The 11,818-nt window shown below is 42.6% G+C and overlaps 1 protein-coding gene across 2 annotated transcripts in view; it reads right to left on the bottom strand.

The window, feature by feature from the left end:
* Nucleotides 1-3,313: 3,313 nt before the first annotated feature.
* SCNN1A (sodium channel epithelial 1 subunit alpha) overlaps nucleotides 3,314-11,818 on the bottom strand; it is a 122,679-nt gene continuing 114,174 nt past the window's right edge. For both annotated transcript variants that reach the window (XM_073552913.1, XM_073552912.1), the window contains exon 13: nucleotides 3,314-7,544. In XM_073552913.1, the coding sequence (XP_073409014.1) occupies nucleotides 7,149-7,544 (396 nt within the window). In that variant the 3' untranslated portion in view covers nucleotides 3,314-7,148. The remainder of the gene's footprint in view (nucleotides 7,545-11,818) is intronic.

Below are 11,818 nucleotides of genomic sequence, written 5' to 3'. Positions count from 1 at the left end.
TATGTTTCCCGTCCACAGCGCCCAAGCAGTTGGGAAACTGACATATCTGTTGAAACTTGTCAGCAATTTCAATCCACCTCTCTGTTGTGGGCTGTGGTAAAAACTCTTCAGCTAAGGAGTCCCACAGTGCACGGCATGTGTACTTCACAATTCCAGATATGGTGGAAATCCCGAGTCTGTACTGGAAATGCAGTGACGAAAGGGATTCTCCAGTTGCAAGAAATCTGTGGGGAATTAAAAAACAATAAATTAGTTTTAAATCACAGCATTACATACCAAAACTGAGCTATAACACTTGGAGATACAAACTACCACCAACAAGATTGCAGTGAAAGTGTGCTCTGATGCGATCACATCCAATAAATGTGGCTTACCTTAAAGTCACCATCAGACGCTCTGCGGGTGAAACAGAGAAGCGGCAATAGGTGTCCGCTTTTCTTATGAGGTGTGCAATGCGCTCCACCAAGTAATCAAAATTCTCCATTTTCATCCTAACATATCCAAAAAATTTATCCGGGTTTCGTCGAAGGTCCATGCAGAGTGTAGAATAGACCCCACGCGTCATTCTCTTGGCTGTGATGGGGTGGATCCACAAACGTCGTCTACGATGCCTGATGCGCTGCTATCTCGCTCTCTCCTTCTCCAGAACAATCACCCTCAAACGATTCGCCTCCGCTATAAAATCCGCCAAATTCTTCAAAATATTTCCAATGACAACATCCATCTTCGCCAGTAACTTGCTCTTCTCTTCAACCTGCACTTTCTCCTCTACAACCTGTCAAAGAAGGGCTGTAGGAACATGCTATATATAGTTTTCCAGTAGCCAATCCCGTTCGGAAGGCCACAAGGGTCAATTTTAAAAACCGGATCCGTCGAAAAACAGATAGAAAAACGGATGAACCGGATGAGACGGATCCGGTTTTGTCTGTCAAGAAAAAGACGGATCCGGCAGAAAACCGGATCCGTCACATCCGGTTTTACTAAACATTTGCCGGATCCGGCGTTCCGGCACGACGCCGGATCGTGCCTGACGCCGAAAACCTGATGTGTGAAAGTAGCCTAACCCTTCCCGCTCTTTTATGTATTCTAACTCCACCCGCCTCCCAGCACGTTTCGTGTTCTAAGCAGGGAGCCACCAAAGGTGCTCTGCTACACTCCAAGCAGGGAGCCGCAATGTGGCTTTGTTGAACTACTGTGTTGTGTGGGATGCAAGTGTTGGAGCGTGGCCGGGAGCCTCCAACTTACCTGGATGGTGGGGCACCACACCTCGGGAGGAGGTGCAGTACCTCTGTGGCAACTGAACCCTCAGGGGCGCCACACATACATCACAGGAGATGCCAGGGCATATACATTACAGGACATGCCTTGGCACATAGATCACAGGAGACACTGGGGCATATACAGTATATCACAGGTGGGGCTGGGGACATATACATCACAGGAGATGCCGGGGCATATACATTTCCAGACATGCCATGGCACATACATCACAGGAGACACTGGATCATATACATCATAGGAAACTCTGGGACCTATACATTACAGAAAGGGATGGGGACATACACATCATAGGAAATGCTCGGGCTGCTGTTGTCGCCGTTGGTAGGACTGGAGTGCAGAATGTGCTCACTGGGTCCACATAGGACATTCTGATGCTCGCACACATCAGGACGTAAGCCTTCATTACATACGCTACAGTGTTCAGTAGTGAAAGCTGCGTGCACGTGCGCACAGTGTCAGGAGCAATTAAAGAGCTGGGGTCCCACGGAATCTGCCTAGGGACCAGTCAAAAGGATGTTGTGGGCTGCAATTCCCCACCCTTGCCTTATAGCTACAGCCCTGTGAAACTTTCCAATCTTGGATTTGCCTTAGCTCTTCCAGGATTCGGAGGGCACTCAATAGAGAGCTTCTGCCTAAAAATGTTGAAAATGAGTATGAGGTTGGTAGATTATTTTAGGCAGATGTCCCCTTTAAACATAAGACAAGATTACAGCACCACAAATCGGTTAGTGGATTTTGTCACGACATATGATATATGCAGTTATTCCAAAGCTGTGTGCGCCCTAGTCTCTCACAGCACATCGTGTGACACGTGTAATTTCCCTCCCCTCTACACCTTGTTATTATCCTTTTTTAATTAATAAACTTTACCTTAGTCATCATTTTTGGACCGACACATTGTCTTCTTTCTTCTTTTTTTTTGTTAGAGGATGCAGTACTTAGTTTAGCGCAACTATTAAATGTTTCCAAATGTATCACCACCAGAGGTCTATGGTAGCTCCGAGCCTTGAGGAACAGAAAAATCTCAAGTTCAGCCAAGTTTGAGGATCCATAGGCTCTTGCAGTCCTAGAAGATGTACTGCAGTAACAAGATTTGCACCATTCCGTATTTAATATTTATCTGCAATTTTGGCTAGAACCAGATTTGATCTTCACAAATTGGTCATTTTGCGACCTATCGAGTCTTTTGAGCATTATGTCATGAAAGGATACAATTCAATATGGTTTTCTGAAGAGAAGGTCAAGAAAAGCAAAAAGTGCCTGCAAGCTCTTGAAACAAAAGTCTTCATCTTCTGATGTTAGTATTTTTTTTTTTGCCGGAGCTTTGAGCTGCAGAAGTTTAGCTAAATGGAGACATTGGCTTAACCTGGCCACGCATATTAGACTTAAGTCAGATGAACGCTCCAATATCGATGGGTTCGGCTGATGGTATAGTGTGTATTGGAGCACCAGCCAAACCATGGTTGGGAGTGATGTTGTTCAGGTATGTTCGACTTTGGACTGCCGATCGCGTTGCTCTCCTTGAGATAAGCTGCCATGTTGGTTGGTAGTTTTCTCATAGAGAACACAGGATCGCTATGCCGAAAGAGTTCTACTGTATATAGGAGATTCGTCCATGGTGGCTGTCCGCTGAATGATCTTTCAGCCGACAGCCTTAGTTTTACGACGTACACATTAAAACCTGTTGGCTGAAAGCTATCTCTCACCAATTCTTCTCCATAAACAGGATCATTTAGCTCGGCCGAGTACTTTGTGTTCTTTATAAGAGTGCCGCTTCCAGACTCCTCCGAATGTGGCTTATCTACCCAACCAACAAAAGGAAATTCCAATGGCCGTATCCTTCTCTTCCTCCAGAATAATCTGTCTGGTAAAAGTTAAGAGGTCGTAGCTGGCAAGCCGATCCTTCCAAAATTGGCCAGTTTGGTTGACTTTTTGGCATTTTCGCTAATTTTGCAATATTTGGCCAAGGACTGACCGTGACATCTCATTCATTTTGGATCATATATCTCATTGCAGACATGAATTAGGAATCTGTTTTTTTATAGTTTTATTTCAGTGATTACATATTAGTTGTACAGAAAATGGTGAAATTACTGTTTATTTGCAAATCGGATGAAAGAGGAGGAAATGATACTTGGTTAAAAAGGAAACCTCCACCCCCATCTTCCCGTCCCCTGTTCTTCAGCACATACGAGGTCAAGAACCTCGGTGTTATTACAATCAGCCCCGCATGTATTGTTTTGGAACGAGTTTACTAATCTGGATACATGAACATTACAGCCTCGTAGGAGCGGATATCACATTAAGTTCTCGGTTATTTCACAATCACTAAAAATAAAAATTACACTCATCAAAGGGAAAAGTATCATCAATACAAATACATATCAATCATTGATTTAAAGGGATGTTACCATCACGGTCGGTTCTGCTTCAATTGTACAATGCTCAATAAATTTAGAATTTTTTTTTTCCAAATGACCCTTTAAGCTTCTGGAAGGGGGCTGAAGTCCCAGTGTTGGGATCATATACATGAGGGTTTAAAGAGGCGGAGCTGAAGACGGGTGTGTCATGTGACTACTCTCAGATCTGCTGATTGGCTGGAAGGGCTTACACAGAAGAGAGCATTTGTAAAGTTTCCTATCACTTTCTTCTCTTTATGTTCTTTACCTGAACATTATAAAAGCTTTTCTTTTCCTCGTCAAACAAGTCGGTTGGCACTAATACCACCTTATGACCATCCTTGATTTATAACAAACCTAAAATCCACTATTGCTCTAGATCTGTGTATTTTGGTATTATTTACGCACTGAATGGCAGTATTATTTGGGCATTATATGGTTTTCTGGATGAAGGATTTAAAGCATATCTCCATTGATAAGGTGTTAGAGCAGGATGTGCTGACTCCTACTGTCCATTGTTGGTCCGTGCAAAATACCATAATATATCGATTTAGAAAAACAATTACACTGCACTATAGTCATTTTTCTTTTATACTTGGATGCCAACGTCAAGCATTATAAGGTGGTATTATTTGGATACTGAATGGCAGTGACACTATATGGCTGGTATTGCGCGGATACAGTATATCAGTAATCTTTGAAAAACTATATGGTGGTGGTATTTTTTGGGCACTATGTGGCAGTATTATATTATACAGTATATTATTATAACTCTGAAAGTGTAAAATATGTCATTAACATTTTTATCAATGATAGAACAATCCCAGTGATAGATTCCTTAATATCTTGATTAATGTTAATTTAGTAATATAAATAATCAGAATATATATAACTAAGGAATGGATTTTTATGATCGTTTTCTTTTTATTACATGGATTTTATGAATTTTTAAAAAATGCCTTGTGAATGGTGCAGTGTAGATAAAGCAACTAGTATATGTTTTTCCTGCTTTTTCTTTTATGGATTAAGTTCAGGAAACGTCTTCTTGACCACATTGTTCTTTCTTCCTGTCTCCGCAATCAAATTCCCTTTCCTGTTTCCCACGCCTCTTGCTACTTGAAAATGCTTATTTTTTTTTTATTTAAATGCTGTTTTGTTGACAAGATCTTCCTGAGCGAATCAGATGTCTCCCCACTTCTGCTCCTCCTCCCATCTCACAGCATGTGATGCTTTGATCCAGCCAGATGTCTCTCCACTTCTGCTCCTCCTCCCCTCTCACAGCATGTGATGCTCTGATCCAATCAGATGTCTCTCCACTTCTGCTCCTCCTCTCCTCTCACAGCATGTGATGCTCTGATCCAGTCAGATGTCTCTCCACTTCTGCTCCTCCTCCCCTCTCACAGCATGTGATGCTCTGATCCAATCAGATGTCTCTCCACTTCTGCTCCTCCTCCCCTCTCACAACATGTGATGCTCTGATTCAATCAGATGTCTCTCCACTTCTGCTCATCCTCCCCTCTCACAGCATGTGATGCTCTGATTCAATCAGATGTCTCTCCACTTCTGCTCCTCCTCCCCTCTCACAACATGTGATGCTCTGATTCAATCAGATGTCTCTCCACTTCTGCTCCTCCTCTCCTCTTAAAGCATACAATCCTCTGATTCAATCAGATGTCTCTCCACTTCTGCTCCTCCTCCCATCTCACAGCATGTGATGCTCTGATCCAATCAGATGTCTCTCCACTTCTGCTCCTCCTCCCCTCTCACAACATGTGATGCTCTGATCCAATCAGATGTCTCTCCACTTCTGCTCCTCCTCTCCTCTCACAGCATGTGATGCTCTGATCCAGTCAGATGTCTCTCCACTTCTGCTCATCCTCCCCTCTCACAGCATGTGATGCTCTGATTCAATCAGATGTCTCTCCACTTCTGCTCATCCTCCCCTCTCACAGCATGTGATGCTCTGATTCAATCAGATGTCTCTCCACTTCTGCTCCTCCTCCCCTCTCACAACATGTGATGCTCTGATTCAATCAGATGTCTCTCCACTTCTGCTCCTCCTCCCCTCTCACAGCATGTGATGCTCTGATTCAATCAGATGTCTCTCCACTTCTGCTCCTCCTCTCCTCTTAAAGCATACAATCCTCTGATCCAATCAGATGTCTCCCCACTTCTGCTCCTCCTCTCCTCTTAAAGCATACAATCCTCTGATCCAATCAGATGTCTCCCCACTTCTGCTCCTCCTCTCCTCTTAAAGCATACAATCCTCTGATCCAATCAGATGTCTCTCCACTTCTGCTCCTCCTCTCCTCTTAAAGCATACAATCCTCTGATCCAATCAGATATCTCCCCACTTTTGCTTCTCCTCCCCTCTCACAGCATGTGATGCTCTGATCCATGCAATCAGATGTCTCCCCGCTTCTGCTCCTTCCCTCTCACAGCATGCAGCCTCATCAACACAGAAGGAGGAAAGCTGCAGCCGCATCCCCCTCCTCCTTCTACTTAATTTTTTATTCTACTTCACTGATTTATTTAAAGATTTTTCAGCAGAGAATTCCCAGGAGGGAAACAAAAAAAATTGATTGCTAGAAGGTGAGAAAGATGTCACTTTTACTTTATTGTTCAAAGTTATTTGTATTATTATGAAGTATTGATTTTTAAACGTATAAAAGTTTTTCCAAATTAGAACGAGTTTTTGAGTTTTTTCATCATTATTGGGTTTTTCTCAATATATTTTTTTGTAATAAAAATGGGCTCATGGGAATATTAAAAAAATAATAGATGCTCATCTACCAGAGCCTGTCATTCTGCCGCACTGCTGACTGTGTTACCCGCCAGTCTCCTGGCTTCCGTTTCCGGTTGGTGATATCATGTGACTGCTGCAGCCAATAAGTGACCACTGATATTCTGCAGCCTCCTCATTCTCTCTGAGCCAGAAAATAAATTGTTTGTGATTGTTTCTCCTGGCTAGGACACAATGCTAACGCCGCAGCTAATCGGTGGCCACTGTTTTGCCTCAGTATTCACAAACGATCTCCCAGCTGGGAAGAAAAATCAGGATACCGGAAGGGGAATCAATTAATGGAGCGCTAGAATGTCAAGGGTTGGGTATGAGAGTTTTTATTCTGGTTTGTTTTTATTATAAAAAAGTAGTAGAGAACCCCTTTAAATAACCTTAATTTGCCTTTTTTTGGGGGGTGATATTGCAGTAAATTTTCTTGCAGTTCTGTGTATAAATGTAAGAATCATTTTTTAATTACCTTTTAAATCAAAACATTTTAGAATCAGGAAATCAACATTTTAACTTGTTTTGGTGACATTGATGACCTCAAAGAGAAATTAGGTCACGTTATAGAAGTTTGGTCATCGTCACTATAAATTCCCATGTCTTATTTCAGCTATTACCCGATTATCCTGCTCCTTTATATACTGATTCGATTCTATTTGGACTCTTTCTTTCTTCTCTTCTTATTCATCCCTCCATGGATCTTCTGCATGATGAGAAACACGACTACGAAGACTGGAATTAAGAGAGGATCCTCCACCCACGGATCTCAAGTCAAGACTATCATAAGCCGGAGGAGGAGTGATGTCGGCTACGACTCTCATTTGACTCTGTGAGGGTTCGTCGTTTGGATTCTGGGGGATTTGGTGTTCCCTATGTCCGTAGGAAGGGTCGGGTGTTGGTTCTCTTCCTGTCTCTTCCATTGTCTGGTTTGTTTTGGTGAGGTAACGAGCAGCAAGGATCATCGCGCTGATTATGATGACATCAAAGACTAACTCTACCAGCTCTATCACTGAAAGGACTGAGGAACCGAACCAAAGACTCCATTGGCTTCCCAGCAAGGATAAAAGCATCACCATCTGAGAAGAAAGAAAGATGGAAATCACTATTCTTTCAGTAAAGGAGCAATAGTAACCGATCTAAAGTGGATTTATAAGAGCTATCACAAAGTATAAGGGTACTAAATGCCACCAACTCATAATGTATCATGAAGACCAGCATACCAAAGACACGTACTTGGAAAATTTGGAAAATCATTGACATCTCCCCACATAATTAAGTATCAGGTAAAGTTAACCACATGGATGCCCTGATGTGCTCGTGTCATCAATGGAGGATCACTATGGTCTTTCCTGCCGATCAAGTCCTGGAAGTCCACAGTACAAGGATATGCCATCAATGATTACCTATTTCCTGGAAAACCTCTTTCGTGATCCTTATTTGTCATTCAAGAGCAAGCATACTCACCCATTACCTAATATAACATTCGAAGACTTGACACAAAAGGGCAACCAAATTTTCAATCCTCCTTCCAAAGGAACAGACTAATCAGTGATCATGTCTTTCAGGGTGAGTACACCCAGTTTGATCGGCCTCCGGCAAAAAGCTGAGATTTATAGGTCAAGTAGCAATAAAACGTTCATATGACATATACATTTATATTAAGAGACGTCTATGTCATGTTGACTCGACAGGTTTCAGATCTGTAAAAGGACTTGCTTCCTCTAACCTTCCTCCGTAATGTGACAATTCCTCTATGAACTCACTGATAATATAAATAATGATTGACAGAATTTTAAACAAGTCTTTATGCAAACTAGAAAAGGAAACTTTTTTTTTCTCTGAATCATTTTTTTTTTCCTGTAAATTTTACCCTATAAAATTATTCTGCAGCAGGTTTTTATTTTTATACAGGCAAATTTGGCAATTGCCTGGTGTTTCACAGGCATAGAAAGTCAACCACTGGGGCCAGGTTTGCCCTAATGTTGCAGACAACCTAGAACCCCAGACTAGATATGTAAATTAATTCAGACCCCAGACCAGACCCCTAATCAGATATCAGATTTCCAGATCAGAACTCCATGTCAGACCCCTAAATCAGATCCCAAGCCAGACTTTTAAATCAGACCTCCAAATTAAAGGGAACTTGTCAGTAAGTTTTTAGACCCCCAAAGAAACATCATCACAGTAAACCATCTGTAATGATGATTACTTCCATATCTGCATTTTTAATATCAATGCCTCCATTGTCTCATAATCCCCGTTTTTCCTCCCAGCTCCGGTCTCCTGCCAGTGATTGACAGGTCACTCTTTCGTGTGACCTGCTCAGTTGGTTGACATCTCACGCAGGTGCAGTCATAGTGACATTCAGATGACATTGCGAGTGCTGGACTATCCATCTCCGCATATGCTGCCTCCGGGAATGACATTGCCTGCGCAATATCTCAGGAGGAGGAGCAGGTCATAGAGACTGACATCTCGGGAAAGCATCGTAACTCCTTGGGCGACTCTTGCAGATAGATAGTCCATCACTCACAATGTCATCAGGACATTACTGCCCCCGTGCCCCGGGAATAATATTGGCTGTGCAAGATGTCGACCAGGAGAAACAGGTCAAAAAGAAAAGTGACCTGCCAATCACTGCCAAAAAGCCAACTCCGGGAGGGGAAAGAGGGAGCCATGCCCTAACATAAAAATTCGCAAATGGATCACAAAAAACTAAAGACACAGACTTATAATATAAAGGTATGTAAGTAAATCAAGTTGGTCAAAAGTGTTGTCCTCTATGTAAAAGAGGATGGTGCTCGAAGGAAAAGAAGTATAATATAGAACGGTAACCCTCGGCACGCAATAAGTCACAGAGCGATTAAGTTTCAAATGATTTCCAATTTAATATGCAGCCGACAAAGTAGGATATACAGACATCAATCCATCCAACGTTTCGGCATCATTCCCTTTATCAAGGGTGTCTGTACGGGATATATGCCGGTGTATTTCCAAAGCTTCAGTGCAATAAGGTAAAGACCGTGCCGAGTTGCAATATGCAGGAACAGCTGCAGTGGGTAAATGACGGAGTGCTTACGGTGTTCAGATGCGTTGAGGTCACCGTACAGACACCCTTGATAAAGTCAATGATGCCGAAATTTTGCATTTTGCATCAATTACTTCAGCAATGCGGCATGGCATGGAGGCAATCAGCCTGTGGCACTTTTGAGGTGTTATGGAAGCCCAGATTGCTTTGATAGCAGCCTTCAGCTCGTCTGCATTGTTGGGTCTGGTGTCTCTCATCTTCATCTTGACAATACTCCAGGTCAGGTGAGTTTGCTGCCAATCAAGCACAGTGATGCTGTTGTTTCTAAACCAGGTATTGGTACTTTTGGCAGTGTGGACAGGGGCCAAGTCCTGTTGGAGAATGAAATTCCTATCTCCAAAAAGCTTGTCAGCAGAGGGAAGCATGAAGTGCTCTAAACCACTAGACCTTGGAAATCAAGGTCCCAGAGTCTGGAGGAAGAGTGGAGAGGCCACAATCCAAGCTGCTTGAGGTCTAGTGTGAAATCTCCACAATCAGTGATGGTTTGGGGAGCCATGTCATCTTCTGGTGTAGGTCCACTGTGCTTTATCAAGACCAAAGTCAGCGCAGCCGTCTACCAGGACATTTTAGGGCACTTCGAGCTTCCCTCTGCCAACAAGCTTTTAGGAGATGGAAATGTCATTCTCCTGCAGAACTTGGCACCTGTCCACACTGCCAAAAGTACCAATACCTGGTGTAAAAACAACAGTATCATTGTCCTTAATTAGCCAGCAAACTTGCCTGACCTTAACCCCATACAGTATCTATGGGGTATTGTCAGGAGGAAGATGAGTGACACCAGACCCAACAATGCAGACAAGCTGAAGGCTGCTATCAAAGCAACCTGGGCTTCCATAACCCCTCAGCAGTGCCACAGGCTGATCACCTCCATGCCACGCTGCATTGATGCAGTAATTGATGCCAAAGGAGCTCCAAAAACCCATTGAGTGCATTTACTGAACATACATTTCAGTAGGCCAACATTTCGGATTTTAAAAAAATCATTTTTCAAGCTGGTGTTATAAAGTATTCTAATTTACTGAGATAATGACTTTTGGGTTTTCATTGGCTGTAAGCCATAATCATCAACATTAACAGAAATAAACACGTGAAATAGATCACTCTGTGTGTAATGACTCTATATAATATATGAGTGTCACTTTTTGTGTTGAAGAACTGAAATAAATTAACTTTTTGATGATATTCTAATTTTGCGAGAAGCACCTGCATATTTATAGCAGCACCTGAAAGTCTTCATGAACCACCAGGAACCTTGTGCCTATCTGGTGTCCGACTCCCAACTCAATTCCCATCTGTTGTGGTGCTTTTTTCCAGTATCAGAGTGGAAGATTTTCATTACTAAGCACAGACTTGCTTTTTGAAAGTGTTATTGAATTCTTTATCGCTCAGTCTATCACAGCCGGAAATCCTCATCACATGCAGATAGCGAGGTCATCACCAGATATGATCCACACATGAAAGCTCTTTGCAACTTGTGGTTGCAGAGACGTTCAGTAAAGAGGAGTACCTGACTGCAGACCACAAACCGGCTGCACAAGATCAATGAGATAAAGCTAAGAACTCACAATCTTATAGTCAGGAAAATGTCTTTGTTTCCCGGACAGTAAAAGTGTTTATCATGCTCCTGTTTAGGATCCAGGCACCATTCATAATGCATTTTGGCCCTTTCGTAGACTATGCTCTTATGCCAGTCTGAAATGAAAGACACCATTGGAAAAAATTGCAAATGGAGGTCATTTGAACGTTGCTTGTCTCATTGCACTTTATGGCTTCTTTGGAGGTTCAAGCCTGAATTCCTGAAAAATGAGAACAGAGCCCAACGGAAGTGGCAAAATGTTATGTAAATGGTGCATTGGACAGACTGTGGAACTGCTGAAGACTCATGAAGAAGGGGTCCTCATGTCCACTGCCCATAATTGGGGATGACCCTAGAAAGGCCTTTTCTCAACATGTCCACAATTAGAGCTAAGAAAAAGGAAATAACCTGAGAATCTCCTGTAAACCGACGCTCCCTCAATGATTTGTTTGCCGTGATACTGAGCCCTGGCGTCCAGGTGCACATTCAGTGACCGTGGATTAGCATTCAGATGGAGTATGGTTATGAAAAAAAAAGCACAAATCACATATTCTGGAAAATAATTTTGAAAAGTTAACAAGTATTTCTGAGGAATAAATGTTCTTTATGCTTTTGGACTGGAAAACTCTTCTGGGCAGGATGGTGTATGGCAGTGGTCCCCAACCTTTCTGACCTTGAGAGCCACA

The sequence above is a fragment of the Dendrobates tinctorius genome, unplaced genomic scaffold (genome assembly GCF_039654945.1).
Source record: "Dendrobates tinctorius isolate UK_male_01 unplaced genomic scaffold, ASM3965494v1 ptg000196l, whole genome shotgun sequence".
Classification (NCBI taxonomy): domain Eukaryota; kingdom Metazoa; phylum Chordata; class Amphibia; order Anura; family Dendrobatidae; genus Dendrobates; species Dendrobates tinctorius.
Note: the sequence above shows the minus strand (reverse complement) of the source record. Positions and strands in the feature narration are given on the sequence as shown.